Source organism: Mesoplodon densirostris, chromosome 7 (genome assembly GCF_025265405.1).
Source record: "Mesoplodon densirostris isolate mMesDen1 chromosome 7, mMesDen1 primary haplotype, whole genome shotgun sequence".
NCBI lineage: Eukaryota > Metazoa > Chordata > Mammalia > Artiodactyla > Ziphiidae > Mesoplodon > Mesoplodon densirostris.
Window position 1 is genome coordinate 60,272,925 of NC_082667.1, and position 15,615 is coordinate 60,288,539.

Consider the following 15,615-nt stretch of genomic DNA (forward strand, 5'->3'; position numbering starts at 1 on the left):
AAGGATTCCACACTTACTGAGGGTGGGCCTTTAACATTTAGCTCCAATGTCACCTCCTCCAGAAGCCCTCCCTGATACAGTTAGCAGAGAGGAGAGCCCTCCATTCTCCCACTGAGAAAACAACGCCTCTCAGGATACTTAGCTGGGCACAGGGGTGCCCCCTCGATGGGGTGTAGGCTCTGCTGAGCCTCTGGGTCTCCCTTATCACCTGCAATGCGGGCAGTGGAGACGCTCTGCAGGTTGTGTTGGTTGTGGGTACCTAAGTGTAGCCAGTCCTGCTTGGAGGGAATGTGGATTTTCTCCTGTGGGTCAGTGAGGGCAAGTGCTTCTGCCAGGACATGGTCTGGAACTGAAGGCAGGACTGCTCTGGGCCCTTGGGGGGCATGGATTGACAAGCTGCAGACTTGACATTCTTCGACCAGAGCTTTGATCTCACTCTGGGGAGTGATCATTCCAAAATACAAATCAGCTCCTGTCTCACAGGGCTCACCAGCCCCTCCCTCCCCAGCAGCAGCCCCTCCCCGTAACACCCTCCCCCAGCTCCCTTCCAGCTCAGCACTGGGCTGACTCCAAGCCCACCTCCGGTGCCCCCTGCCCCCACCATCAGGTCTGTCAATGCTCTGGGCCCTTTACACTTACATACCTATTTTTACTCGGCCCAGAAGCCATTCTTCTGTGCCTCACCCACTCCCTGAATGTGTCTAATTCCCACTCCAGTTACAACTTTAAAGTCACTCCCTCCGGGAAGTCCTCCAGGCTTGGGTCATAGTTTGTGATTTCTTGTAGAGTTGTTTGTGTATCTGAGGTAGGAGGGAAGCTTCCAGGGTGTTCTGAGCCTCTCCTGCAGTACGGCCCTGAGTGGACACTCAGTTATTGTTTGCTGAGGCTGGAGACTTGGCAGGGAGATATCTCAGGGCTGTGGGGTTGGGGGGATTTGTCTGTACCTTCAGCCCTTCAGACCCTCCCCAGCGCCTTGGATGTGGGGTGATAGGTAAGGAAAGCCGGTAGGGTGATGGGTCACTGCCTGCCCAGAACCCCTCCAAGAGGAGAGAGTGAGGTGCTGAGGTCATAGGGGAGCCTTCCTACCCTGACTGCACTTAGGATCACCTGGGGAGTAAAGACAGACAAATAGATGCCTGTGACCTTGTCATCCAGACCCGTGTCAGGCTGGGACTGGGCAGCTGGGAGGGCTTCTCCTCAGGATCTCATGAGTGCCTTCTGTCCTAGGAGACTGTCTACACCTACCTGCTGGATGGGGAATCCCGGCTGGTGTGTGAGGAGCCCCACCATGAGCTGCCCCAGGAGGGGAAAGTGCGGTGAGCTGTTCTCCACCCATTGCCCTCTCGCACAGTCAAGGGTGACCACAAGGTCTGCTCTGACCCTCCCCATCTGACCTTGACATCAGCCTCCCTGCCAGGTGGGGTTCCAGTGGCCGGGTCCACTGTCTTCTCTTGTGTTGTGTTGGGGGAGTAGATGGCACAGGGAAAGCGCCAAGTGGTAGGCTTTCTCCTGGAGAGCTGTTCTAAATCGCTGTAGCCTCCTCAGAGCAAGTCTCAGAAGATCTGGGCTACAGTTTATCAGTTAGAACCCCAGCAGGCTATGAGAACTGCCTGGCAGGTTCTCACAGAATCATAGAATTCGGAATCACAGAGTGCTGGACCCGCATGGTGTCAACTCTGAGAATAGGGAGATCAGAAGCAGCGTCCCGCTGTGGGTTCTGGAGCCCAACCGCTTGGGTTCAAATCCCAGCTCTCGTTTACTACCTAGGGCAGGGTACTCAGCCTCCCTGTGTCCTGATTTTCTTGCTTGTAAAATGGCAATAATAATAGTACTTACCTCATAGTACTATTATGGGAGGATTCTTGGGATGACTAAATGAGTTTAACACATGTAATGCACTTAAAACTGTATCCATAATGAATGCTAAATGTCTGTTTTTATTTTCATTATGATAGAACATTGGAATCACAGACTTTAGGAACATGGGCTCAGCACCCCATGGTCCCTTGATACCTCTGAGCTTACTGACTTCAGCCTCCCTATTTTCCAGATGGGCAAACATCGTGAGACGTGTCCAATGCCACATACCTGGTGTGAGGCAGAGCCAGGTCTGGGACACGGTCTCCTGGCTCCTGGCTGTCTAGGGGACAGTGAAGGGAAGTGGAGCTTGTCCGATGAGAAAGTGTTGACGGGCAGGGGTGCTGGTCCAGAGGAGGGCAGGCCATGGAGGACATGAGCACTGCCTTCTAAGCACTGCAGGGTCATTATGGGCCCAGAGAGCACAGGGTCAGGAGCTGAGGGCTGAGTGGATACCAGCAGGGGTGTTACCAGGAGGCAGCTCTCCACCCCAACAGGCCAAGCAGTCAGGGATGTGGCTTTTTCAGGTAGTAGCTGAGGCTGGCAAGATACTCACCTTTCACAGAGGCCACGGAAAGAATGCCAGAGGTCCTGATGCTGGGGATGCTGGTGGTCCTGAGGCCTCTCCTGGCACTCGGAACCCTGGATTCCTTAACGCTATTCTCTCCTCTGGCGCTTCCCCATGGAAGGGGCTGGCTCCCCTCCAACAGCTCTGAGCCTTCCCACCTCCTGTTCTCCCATTCGATTCCCTCATGGGGTGGGTGGTGGGTGACACGGTCCCCTTCGGCATCTCCTGACAACTCCTCCCCTCGAGGACAGTGTGAACCAAGCCAGCCATGCCCCTCTCTGGCCTCTAGGGTCCCATCTATAAGACAGCAGGATAGGGCTGGGAGGTCTTTGGAATCTTAAGGGAAAAAATGCTAGAATGTCCCTTCTGAGCCTTCCCTAATTAGCCCCTAATCCTCAAGAACTTTGCTTAATATGAGTTTGCCCGATCCAGGAAGTTTCCTCAAAGCAGCCTGAGAAGGCTCTTTTGGGAGAGGGAGGCAGGACCGTGGGCTCAGAAGGCAAGAGGTGAGCATCCTTCAGGGTTTGCTCTGCTCAGGAGCCTGTGATGCTCCCCGTAGGCTTTCCACTGTGAGCTGGGGACGGGATGGAGGTTGCGGGGGCGGGGGCGGGCCACCTGCGGTCCAGGCATCTTTGAGGGGGCTCAGATCCTCTGCATCAGCAGCTCTTTCCGTATCCCCGCCCCCCGCCACCTCGGATTCAGTAAAGCCTTTGGAAAAGGTACAAAAAAAAAAAAAAAAAAGCAATTAAAAGTGAATGTTCCAATGCAATTAGCCCAGAGTTGAGTGGAAATGGGGAGGCCTGCTGGGAGATGGGGCTCAGAAATCCCAGGAGGCCGAGGAGGTGAGGCAGGTGAGGGGGCAAGAGGGGTGAGGCAGTGGGACACCCCACCAGCCAGCATTGGGGGTGAAGGTTCAGGCCAGTCCTCTCTTCTGAAATCTGTGCTCTGCCCACCCACACACCCACCATGTGTCTGGTGGTGAGCCCACCTCCTCGGCTCAGGCTGAGACTGAGGTTTGTGGAAGAGGCAAGAGCACTTGAAAGGCAGTCAGACAGGCCTGGATTCTAGCCCGGCCCCATCCCTGCCCCACTGTATCCCCTTCCAAACCTGTTCTCTTATCTATGGGATGGAGCTAACAGTGGGCCCTGTCTATTCGCTTAATGAGATCATAGCTGCCCAGGGCTTAGCCCCATGCCAGCACACAGTAGGAGCTTAATGATTGCTGACTGCCCTCCACCCCCAAGTCCCAAGGCATGTACTCATTGGGTGACCTTGAGAAAATTATTTCCCTACCAGGGTCCTTCCAAAGGGGACCTCTGTGGCTCTGGCCCCATCAGGAGACCAGGCGCCAGCCCCAGGCTGGGGTGGAGCCTGAGCTCTGGCCATGCCCAGTGGAGGGGGCACTCCTCCAGGAAGCCCTGGAGGGCCGGCAGGGCTGGCAAACAGCAGCAGGTGTGAAGTGGAGGTGGATCATAAAGACAGATAAGGGCCCCGGGGTGGTGTGGGTGGTGTGGGGAGGCCCCGTCAGCTACCCAGCCTCTCCTGCCACTGCCCGTACCCATCCGTGGGCTCATGGATGCCGTCTCACCCCCCAGTGTGTTTTAGATTCCCTGCCTCCTCGGGCTCGGCTCGTGCTCTTTCCTCCCCTGCAAAGTCCTTCCCTGTACCTTCTCCATCTCTAGTAGCCCATTTCCCTTCTCTGCCATGGCCCAGCCAGAGGGCCGCTAGGAGGCCTGCTCTGTAGATCCCCAGCACTAAGGAGGATCCAGTTTTCAGAAAAGGTGTCTGGGTCTTGGTAGCCTCCCTCAGGGATGGGTCTGTCCACGAGAAGAACCCTGGGTTGGGAGCTGGGACAACATGGCTGCAATCACAGTCTCATGCACTCTCTCTGGGCCTCAGTCTACGCTTCTGTGTGGTGATAAGATGGGACACTGTGATGTCTGAGGGATGGTCCCACTATGAACCCTGAGGGCTGCAAGGGGGCTTCAGGGCTGGAGGGGGAGAATCCTGGAGGGCTGCCTGGGTGAGAGGCTTCCTGGAAGCCTTCGCCTCACTCTTCTTGCTGCCCCAATCTCCCAGCCTATTGCAGTCCCCAGCCCTGCCGCCTTCCTCTTCTCATTGTGTCTCCTGCCATCTTAGAGCCTCTGATTATTTGCTGCTGAGTGCAGTGAAATCTGGGGCCTTTCAGGCTGCAACGGAGATACCGCCCACACCGGCCCCAGCTGTTTGTCTCCTTCTGCTACCATTTTGGGGGCCCAGGGCCCAACCTCGAGAAATTTCTTCCTCAGAGCTGACCTGGTCGCCAATCACTGCAGAATCTGTCTGTCCCTCTGACTTGTCTCAAGGGACACAGAGAACAGTCTCTTCCCATCTCTGGAGTCTCACATTCTGGGAGAGGGAGAGAGAGAGGAGGGTCCGGGGTCCTGGCCTGAATCATAATTTGTCTCCAAGAGAGATGAAAGGGTGAGAGTGAGGTTGAGGCCCCAGGAGAGGGGGGCGGCTCAGTCAAGGGGAGGGGGCCTCACCTAAGAAGGGGTTCAGAGGAGTGGAAGAGGGCCTGGCACTCTTTCCAGGCCACTGACTCTCCACTAAGCAAATAGTTGTTAAAGGGACGGAACTGTCATATAATCCACACCCGTTCCTCTCCCCACTTTGTGCCCATCTGTCTTTATCTTCCCTGGGGCAGCCCACGACCACCCAGGCACCCAGGGCTGAGTCACGAGCCTTCAATCTGGAGAGCAGGCCCTGGGCTTTGGCTGGGCCGACCCCAGCATCAAGGTTCACCCCCCAACGTCAGCCTGGCAGGGGAGGGGGCCTTCAGGAGGGGAGAGGAGGCAGAGCAGGGGCTCTGCGTTGAGAAGAAGTCATAGGGGATGTGAGCAGTAGATGACGCCCCCGGCCCCAACTGGGTGGGGGAGACACAGCCTCGGAGTCCCCTCCCCCTTCCGATATCTTTTTTTTTTTTTTTTTTTTTTTTTTGCGGTATGCGGGCCTCTCACTGTTGTGGCCTCTCCCGTTGCGGAGCACAGGCTCCGGACGCGCAGGCTCAGCGGCCATGGCTCACGGGCCCAGCCGCTCCGCGGCACATGGGATCCTCCCAGACCGGGGCACGAACCCGCATCCCCTGCATCGGCAGGCGGACTCTCAACCACTGCGCCACCAGGGAGGCCCCCGATATCTTTGAAACCTCTAGGGGCACAGCAGTTCTGGGAAGGGTGAGGCAGAGGGAAAGGGCTCATATAAGAGTGGGTTGAGGTGAGCACGGCCTGGTGCCAAGGTGTGGGTTCCAAGGATCCTCCATCTGAGGATGGAGGATCCTTGGAGGCCCCAGTGCTTGGTGGAAGATCAGACCCAGTCAAGGTTGACCTGCCCCAGCCCAGCCTCTCCTCTGCTGTCCAGGGACCGCTGAGACTACGGGGCCCTCACTGAGACCCGGTTTCTGTCTCTCAGATTCTCCCTCTCCAGTGAGAGTTTTACTCAGCAGCCAGCACGATCAGCCTGAAATTGAACCTGACCTTCACCTTTTCCTGCTCAAGTCCCTCTCAGGGCTCCCACTGTCCTCAGGATCAAGCCCAGCTCCTCAGGGCCCTGGCTGTCTCCAGCCTTGCTCCCTGTTGTCTGGCCACAGCAGCCTCCTTGCTGTTGGACCATCCAGCAGACACACATTCTTTCTTTCCTCTGAGCTTTTGCCCATGCAGTTCCCTCTGCCTGCACATCCTTTCCTGTCTGCTCTGCTTGTCCTCTAGGACTCAACTCAGGCATCTCCTCCTCCAGGAAGCTTCCTCTGACCCCACTTCTGTCCTGCACCTGGGTAGGCTGGGGCCCACTCTTCCTTCCTTTCTCAGAGCCCTTGTCCCTGCACTCAAGTGTGGGTCTGTACATCATTCCCCGCACGACACCACGACTCCTTATCTTAGTCCTTAGTAAGGAACCTGACCCAGAAGGACTCTGGAATAAATAACCACTCTGTGGAATGACTTTAAGTAGAATGTCCCTATAAGTATTTGAGTTGAGAACACTTGCCCTGGCTCTGATTGTGGGGATGGATTTAAGGGACCCGACAGGAGGCAGGAGGCGAGGGGAGAGGCTGCTGCAGGTTCAGGGGAGAGGTATCTCTGTTTGAGCTGGGCACTGGTTTGGGAATGGAGAGCAGGGGACAGTTATGAGAGATGCATGGGAGGTGACTCACCCATTGGATGGGGGAGGTGAGAAGAGGGAGGCAGCTAGGACAGTTTGTGGACAAGCCGCAGGGGACCCGGTGGATGGTTGTGCTACTTGGGGGGAAGTGGTGGAGACGATAAGTTCCAGTCGGGACCTGGGGCCTCTGGGAACTTCAGGGACACCCAGGGCAGGCCTCCAGGAGGCCTTTGGGTATCTGGGGTCTAGAGCTTAAGAGATGGGGGGGCTGGAGAGTCATGAGGCCATGAGCACAGAGGAGTTCTGTGTAGAAGAGAAGAAAGGCTGAGGGCAATTCCTTCATCAGGGTCCCGGGAGGAGGAGCGGAGAGGCCAAGGCAGCCCACGGTCTGGGGGTGGGAAGAGAGGAGTCAAGGGTTAATGAGACGAAGCTGTGGTGCTTACTGACCAGCAGCGCAGGGACCAGCGCCACCTTGTGGCTGCCCAATAACCAGATTGTCCAAGGCCAAGTGACTGGGTGGGGTCCACTGGAAGGGGTTTGGCTGAAGGTCAATAAGGCCAGCCCCCTGCCTCCACGAAGCCCCAGCCTTTATCGACTTAGTCACCAGGAAACGTGGCTGCCGTTGCCTCCTGCCACCCTAGCTCCCTATTCCTTCCTAGGGTGATTGGCACAGTTGGACAGCTCAGAACGGGAGCCCAGCCCTCCAGGAGCTTAAAGGTTTAGGTGTGAGGGCTGGAAGCTGGGAGACACCACTGGTTATTGTAGATTCTGAACCAAGGAGCCAGGAGTGAACCGGCTGGGTTCAGGATGTTGCGTGACCTTGACTGAGGCATTCAACCTCTTTGGTCCTCGATTTCTCTAGCTGCTGTGACCTCCTGATCTGGTGACTTGCAGGCTGTCCCCTCCTCTCTTTTCCTCACCTGACCTTTGCTGGGCTCCCCTGAGTGACCCCACATGCACACACCAGAGTCCTAGGCCCCCAAGCCTCTCTTCTCTCCAGGCCAGGCAGTTCCTACGAACACAATTAAGTGGAGGCAGCATGAGGGATGAAGAACCCAGGACAATTAATCATTAGGGAGTGACATTTGGTGAAAAATCAGGCGCTTAATTAAGCAGGAAGAGCCAGAGGAGGGGATGGGGTGGGAGTGGGGGTGGGATGTGTGGTGAGGGCAGAGGGAAACTCATTCTTCTTCCTTCTGCAGCCTCCCTCTCAGTTCCCACCTCCCCCCGCCCCCCATCACACCTATGCCCTTTGCCTCCTCGACATTCATGCCAGTCCCTGTTGGAGGCTCAACCCCCTCAGGTCTTTAGGAAGACTCAGGTGTACTGGTTAGGAGTATGGGCTCTGGTGCCAAATGCCTGGGTTCAAATCCTGGCTCTACCATGTACTAGCTGTGGGACCTTGGACAGGTTACTTAACCACTCAGCACCCTAGTTTCTCCACCTCAAAAATGGAAATGATGGTAATATTTAATCCATAGGATCACTGCGAATTCTGGGTTCATCTATGTAAGTTGCTTGGACGTGCAATGCCCAATAAACTCCTGGAGTCCCCTTCCTGTGCTTACCACCAAAAGTTGCTCCAAAATGATTTTCTGAGGATGCTGATGTTTAGGATTCTACTCTGTTCACCCTAGTTCTCCCTGGGGGGGCTCAGAGAAGTTAGGTCACTTGCCCAAGATCAAGTAGTAGCTGTGGCAGGATTTAACCCAGACAGCCTAGCTCTGAGCCTTGGCTTTACTTGCTCTGGGGGATTTGTGAGGGAACCCGAAGGTGCCTTTCCCATATCTACCAGCAGGAGGCACCAGAGGCCAGACTGTAGCTGCCTGCTCCTCTACATGGGGAGGGAAGAGTCAGGGTCCGAGACTCTTTTATTTTTGCCCTCGTCATATCCACCCTGCAGTGGGTCAACTTGTCCAGATCCTCTCAGATGTGCAGGGTTCAGCCCACTGTGTGTCCCCAGGCTGGGGCCTGTTCCTCTTTGACCCAGGGACTGAGAGGTAGAATCATATCCTCTTTTCAGAGAGGCTGTGATCTCCCAGAAGCGGCTGGGCTGCAATGGACTGGGCCCCTCGGACATGCCTGGGAAGCCCTTGGCCAGGCTGGTGGCTCCACTGGCTCCTGACACCCAAGGTAAGGGCTGGGAGCTGGGCAGGGGCAGGGAGGGACTGTGGCCCCTGCTCCCCAGAGCATATCTGTCTTCTATCCCTGTCTGCATCTCTCCATCTCCTTCCTTCTCTTGCTCTGTGTCTCTAGCAAACCTGCCATCTAAATCTCTCTCTGTTGCGCTACTAACCTCTCTGAGCCTCAATTTCCTGATCTGTAAAATGGGAACAACAGAACCTACCTTGACAGGGTGTTGCTTGTGCTGGTTGTTAGATGGGCTGTAGTTGTCATGCTCTCTCTGTCACTGTCTGTTTTTCTTTCTCTTCCTCTCCATGCCCCCTGTCCGCCATGTCTCTCTGCCTCGTGTCTCAGTCTCTCTAGGTCTCTGTCCTCTGTCTCGATGTGGAAAGTGCACAAGACTGGGAGTCAGGAGACCTGACTTGCTGTGTGATCTTGGGCAAGTCACTTCCCCTTTCTGGACCTCAGTTTCCCAATCTGTAAAATAGGGGTGCTCAGCCTTACCTGCCTCCCTCCATCCCAGGGTTGCTGGGAGGATCACGAGAAAGTTGTCAAGTGAGGGGGTTTCCTTCTCTGCAGGGGTCGTTGCTGTGGTCATTGTTTTCACTGCCTCAAGACCCATCTCTCTGTCTCTCCGGGTCTCTGGGTCTCTCTGTGTCTCTGTCCTGGCCTCTGTCTGTCTGTGTCTTTGTCTCCCTCCCTGGGTCCTGGCTCAGTATCTCTGAGCCTCACTGGCCCCACAGGACCACCTCATTGCCCTCTCCCCCTCAGTGCTGGTCATACCGCTGGTGGACAAGGAGGCCGGGGCTGTGGCAGCAGTCATCTTGGTAAGAGCAGTTGTGGGTAGGATGGGGGAGAGGAGAGCAGGGGAGGGAGCAAGGGAGAGAGCACTGGATGGAGCCCCGCTGGGGTGTGTGTGTGTGTGTGTTGAGAGTAGCATGCTGGGCTGGAGCTGGGGAAAATGGGGGTCTGGGAGGAGCCTGGGAGGAGCCCTCTGCCCCACCTTGAATGGGCGGAATGAAGCCGCGGGCCCAGTCAGCAACTTGCGGAAGGATGTACAAGCCCCATCTGGACTCTTACCACCACGGAGCCCTTGACACAGCCCTGACCCTACTTCCTCTTTGGCATCCTCCAGGATGGGTTGGGGGCAGTGTCCCAAGAGGGCACGAATGCAGCGAGGTGGGAAAGGACTGAGGAGGGATGGGCAGATATGACACCGACAGAGACAGTGTGGGAAAGTCAGTCAGAGATTGGGGTCGCTGGAGCTAGGCGGCTTGCGGAGAGAAGGCCCACAGGGCAGGGCTCCTAGGAAGGCATCCAGCCCCAGCCAGACCTATGTCCGAGGCTGGGACAGACGCCAGGCAACGGGGCGGGCTTCCTGGGGTGGGTGACAGAGGGGCAGGGGCCTCAGCTGGAAGCGGGGAACCCTAAGCGGGGGCGGGGGGAGTTGGGCGGGCAGTCCGGGCCAGGGCGCCCCCTGCTGCTCCCTCGCGGAGCTCCCCGCTTTCGGGTCCCCCGTGGGGTTGGCTGAGCTTTGCGGAGTCCGGGTTCTGAGGTTCTTCCGCTCTCTCCTCCCGTGTGGAAGTGGGCTCTCAAAATCTTTGTCCAGTCCTAAGAACCGGAGGGTTAGCGCCGCCAAGTTGCCCTCACTGGGGATCGACTTCCGTGGAGGCGCCGCCACCCCAAGCAGGGGCGCGGACAGATAAATGAGCCGGTCTCGGTGCGCCCGCGGCGGGGAGGGGACCCCTCCCGACCTCATTAAAACGGAATTAAAAGTTTCCGAGGCGCCTGACCTTTCCCCAGCTGCTGGCGGGGGAGGGCGGTGGGCGTGGGGGGCGGCCGCGGGGAGAGGAGAGGAAGGAAGGGATACTTACTTGGCTTGGTCTCCTCGGCGCCCCATCTGCCTGATTGAGGGGGATGCGGCCCCCTTAGTTTCTCCCGAAAGCTGCTCCCCCACCCCCAGCTTCTGTTCCCTGAAGGGAACGGATCTGCTGTTGGCACCGCGTTCTCAGCGCGGCTTCGCTCCCTCCTTTGGTCCCAATCTGTACCAGAGCTGGTGGCTTGGAGGAGGACTGCCTTCGTGCCCTCACTGTGCAGAGGTGCGCCGTGGGAGGCAGTGACTTGGTCGCCCACCTCTGTAGACAGAAAGGGGTCTGGGGGTGCCAGGTTCCTAGAAGGACTTCCTGTGCTGGGGCTGTGAGGGCTGGGTCAGTAAGGAAGCAGCTCCTGCGATGGGAAGATGCTTGGAAGATTATCTTGTGGGCAGGAGGATGGTTGTTGTGACCGTTGTTCACCGTGGCTCAGGTCTGGCCGGGAGTCCAGGCTTCAGCCTTCTCCTGGGGGTAGGAAAAGCGTGTGTGTGTTGGGAAGAGGATGGGTCACATCAGTTGAACTTACCCCACCCTAGCAAAACTCTGCTCTGGGCCCTGTCCCAGGACAGGTGCTGGGGCAGAGAGAGGAGTCGGACCCATTTCTGCCTTCTAGAAGCTCAGTCTGGGGGAAGGCAGGGTCACTCACGTTCAGACCACCCCTGGCCAAATGAAAGAATGCTGCCAGCAGGAGCTCTAGTGGCAGAGGCTGGAGCACCAGGAGGTGCCTCACAGCGCAGACAGCATTTGAGTGGGACTTTGGGACACAGGTAGGGGGTGAACAGGCAGAGAAGAAGGAGACGGATATTCTCAGCAGAGGGCCCAGCATGAGCAGAGGCAGGGTGGTGGAGTGCTGGGGGAAGAGTGTGATCCCAGCAAGGCTGAGAAGGGGGGTGCATGCTGGTGAGCAAGATGCTACCTGTGGCTTTGGCTGCCAAGGGAAGTTCCCGATTACTGTCCCCTCACCTTCTCAAATACCCTGGGCAGTGAAGAGCTCTTGAAAGGTATTTGGATTTTTTGCCATCTGCCTCTCCTCCAAGCGTGAGCCTTCCTACTCAAGTAGAAATGTTCTTCTGCGGGACATCCCCTCCCCGGTGCATACACATCTGATGGATCCCGTCCTGCTGCTCCACCCCCATGCTTCTGGGGCCACGGGATCTCACATCCTCTGAGAGGCAGCATAGGCAGCCCCAGACCTCCCAGCTGTTGCCAGATCCTGAGGACTGAGGGTCTAGAGGGGAAAGGGGGTGCCGCAGGACAGATCTCTTGGGAGGGATGACTCACCAGCTCCTTCCTCAACAAGCCCCATTCCCCTCTCCGGGCCTCTGCTCTTGTATTCATCATCCCTCCATCCATCCACTCACCCAGCCATCAATTGAAAGCATATTTCTTGAGCACCGCCAGGCACTGTGCACTGGTGTTTCAAACACAGCATCAATGACTGAGACAGACCAGACAGGCCCTGCTTTCACAGACCGTACAGTCTGGAGGGGTGAGCATGCTGGACATTAAACAAGTGGGCAAAATAGAGAATTGCAAATGATGGCAAGTGCTAGCAAGGAAACCAGCAGGCCCTGCAAGGACTGTTGGGGCCTGATAGAGATGGGGTCAGCGGAGGGCTCTCTGAGGAATATGCCGTCCTGTGCAGGCCTGCCTGGCTGAGCTCTGGGACTCTGCAACTCGCAGGTCGAGGTGCCTTAATTGCAGATTCTTCGTGTGAAAAGAGTCTTTGGCTCTGTTCTTCAATTATGGGATAATAAGTCCCTCTGAGGAGCAGGCAGCCCTTGGTCTCAGGCATTTGATGTGTTTTGCGCCCACTCTTCCCCCGAGCTGTGCCAGCACACCAGATCCTTACATGGGGGTGTGGTGTCCATTAGCCACGGTGAACTTGGTGAGGGTGAGGGGGTGGGAGTTGTGCTGGGCTTTCAACCTTCTCTGCAGCTCCAGTGCCCACTCTTGAGTGCTCCCACTGGGCCCCAGACCCACACCCTGGTTAGCAAGAGTAGGTGCAAGAGTATGTTCTGTTGGTGAGAAGGGAGCTGTGTGTGTGCTGGTGATTGTGTTTGCATATCGGTTGGGGGTGCAGGCAGAAGCATGTGCATGGCTCTCGGGTATATGAACTCAAGTATCCTGTGTACAGGTATGAATGTGCACGTGTGGATGGCAGTCACTGTGAGTGTGGATGTCTTCGAGTCTGTGACTGCACTGTGTGTGTGTCTGTGTGTGTGCAGGTGTGCACATGCCTGAGTATCTCTATGGGACAGTGAATGTATGAGTGTGTGTGTGTGTGTGTGTGTGTGTGTGTTGGGGAGCGCTAAAGGTCTCCATGGAGTGTGTAGTGTGTTTGTGCACGTGCTGGGTAGGGATGGGCTGAGGCAGCCCAGGAGTGTGTGCACAGAGGAGTACGTCCAGTAGGTGGAGGAGGACTCCATGATTCCTTCCTTCCCTCCAGCCCTCTGAGGCTCTCATTCAGTCTCCCAGCTCTGTACTGGGACCAGGCTATTTTGCCAGCCCAGGAAGCCCACAGCCCTAGAGAGGTCCCAACTTTCCCTTTTCCTGAGAGATGAGTCCAGGTGGAAAGAACAAGAAGGATGTCCTCCCCCATCTACTAACAGTAAAATGCCCACATGTTTCTGTAAACCATATGCAAATGAACCATGCTCCCAGCGCCTTTCAACAACCTGTCTTATAGGAGTCATAGATGGAGCTTCATCCAGAGCTTAACCTTCAAACCACCCTTGGCGGCCCGTCCCTCTTCCAGGTCTTCCTGCCTCCAGTCTTGCTCCCCGCAACTCCCCCTACCTTGTAGACCATGGTCCGCAGATGCTAAAGTCTGCTGTGGATCCCCAGTACAATCAAGCTAAAGTCCATTTCCTTAGACTTGCACCCGCCCTGTGGTACCATGGACCGCACCACTGCCCGGGTCCTCAGCTCCCCATACCACCTACTACCCAGCACTGCCAGGACAGCCTCCCGCCTGCAATGTCCCCTCCGGGCTCTGCTTGTCTTCCCAGTTCTGGAAGGCCCCCAGGTGCCCTCCCGCTCTGAGCTCCCACAGCCTGTAAGTTCCCACCCACTCCATCTGCCCTCTCCTTCTTCCTCAGGTATGAAGTTCTGCACCCCCTTCATCACATCCACCACTCCATCCCACCCCAGCCAGACTGTGAGCTTCCTGAGCACCTGCTGGTCTCCTCCTCTCCATCTGCTCCTGGCAGGGGACTTAGAGCAGAGGCGGACAGGGGCTGCTGAGTGGGGAGGGAGGATGAAGGAGGGGACCCCAGTGCAAGCACTGTGGTGAGCCCTGCAGGTGGTGAGCAGCTCTGAGTAGGTGCCCAGGAAGCTGGTGACGCAGGTGGGGAGGCTTGCTGGCAGGGCCTGCAGTGCTCCCCGCTTCATTTTCCTCACCAAGCACCCAAGCAGGGCTGGGAGAAGGGACTTCACAGAGCATGAAAGGTGGGCTGAGGGGATTCCAGGTGACTGACACAGGGAAGTTGGAGAGGGACAGGATGATGGGTGCGATGGTGAGAATGGATCTGCAGAAGGGAAGGTGTGGGCAGAGAAGGGGAGGGAGTGGGTGGTGCTGTCCCAACTCTGCCACTTTCTGCTCCGTGACCTTAGGCAAGCCACTCAAACTTTCTGGGCCTTGGTTCATCTGCAAGGTGGAAGCTTGCCTTACTTGTTGGTGAGAATCACATGCAAGGCAAAGCACCTTATCACTCCATTCATTCATTCCTTCATTCATCCTCCCAAGTTCTTTAGGCACAGCAGATGCATCATACATGGTGGACCTCTTCCCCTACCCCAGACTTAGGGGCAGCTCAAATCCCAACTCAGAAAGGATGGAGCTGGGAGGCTGAGGCTAATACCACTGATTCCATAATCAGGGCCTGAAGGGCTCCATAGACTGAGAGATGGAGAGGGGTCCAGGGTCACCCCATTTCCCTCACTATACACCTGGATTGTGCTGTATATGGAACAGTAGCTGAAAAGGCAGAGATCAGAAAAGTTCCACTTCTTTGGATTAGCCCTCGAAGGCTTCCTGGAAGAGGGGATTTTCCTGAAGCCATCTGCTTGGTCAGAGGATGGGCTTCTCATTGAGGCCCACAGACTGGAGTGTGTATGTGTTGGTGGGGACCGGTGTGTGCCGGGCATGGGGAGGGCACTCTGGTAGAGACAAGAGGCTAGGGGAGGTAGGTCACAGCTGGTCCCCTTGTCACTCCCCTCCAGGTGCACTGTGGTCAGCTGAGTGACAGTGAGGAGTGGAGCCTGCAAGCCGTGGAGAAGCATGTGAGTGGGGGTAGGGCCGGGGTAGGATGAGGGCTGCTGAAGACCCTCATCACAACTGATGGGAAGATGATCTGGCCCGGGAGATGGACAGGCCTGGGTTCCAGTCCACTACCTTTGGGCTGTGTGACCTGGAGCAAGTCACTTAACCTCTCTGAGCCTCAGTTTCACATCTGAGAATGAGGATAAGGATAGCACTGACCTACTGAGGGTACTGGTGAAATAAGGGGAGAGTCAGATATTTTGTTAATACTTAGGAAGGACTATCTACATAATGATATTGAGGCTCTTCCTGGAGATTTTATGAGTTTGTGACTTTAACAAGAACTTACGACTCCCCGTGGGTGCTAGAGACAGAGAAATCTGACCCTGTTCTGCCTTGTAAGAGTCTGGGGGCTAGGCGTGGAGACAAACCCTGTACTTATCTGATCATGGACCAAGGGGCGCTCTGGGGGCAGTGGGAGTCCACAGGAGGGTGGAGCGCTGAGTGATGAGTTGTTTGGGACGCGGGTGGGGGTTGGGGGCGATGGGCACCGCAGGCAGAGGGAAGGGCTCGAGCAAAGGGCGATAAAGGTGGGGCGTATGGCTTGCTGACCGCTCTGCCCGTCCCAGACCCTGGTGGCCCTGAAGAGGGTCCAGGCCCTGCAGCAGCGCGGGCCCAGCGCGGCCCCGGAAGCGGTCCAGAATACTCCAGAGGGGGCGGCGGGAGACCAGAAGGGTGGGGTTCCGTACACAGACCAAGACCGAAAGATCCTGCAGCTTTGCGGTGAGGACCCG

At 56.7% G+C, this 15,615-nt stretch overlaps 1 protein-coding gene across 2 annotated transcripts in view; it reads left to right on the forward strand.

The window, feature by feature from the left end:
- PDE2A (phosphodiesterase 2A) overlaps positions 1-15,615 on the forward strand; it is a 90,274-nt gene that overhangs the window by 62,078 nt on the left and 12,581 nt on the right. For both annotated transcript variants that reach the window (XM_060103464.1, XM_060103465.1), the window contains 5 exons: positions 1,228-1,316; positions 8,586-8,695; positions 9,458-9,513; positions 14,782-14,841; positions 15,451-15,604. In XM_060103464.1, coding sequence (XP_059959447.1) covers positions 1,228-1,316; positions 8,586-8,695; positions 9,458-9,513; positions 14,782-14,841; positions 15,451-15,604 — 469 coding nt within the window. The remainder of the gene's footprint in view (positions 1-1,227; positions 1,317-8,585; positions 8,696-9,457; positions 9,514-14,781; positions 14,842-15,450; positions 15,605-15,615) is intronic.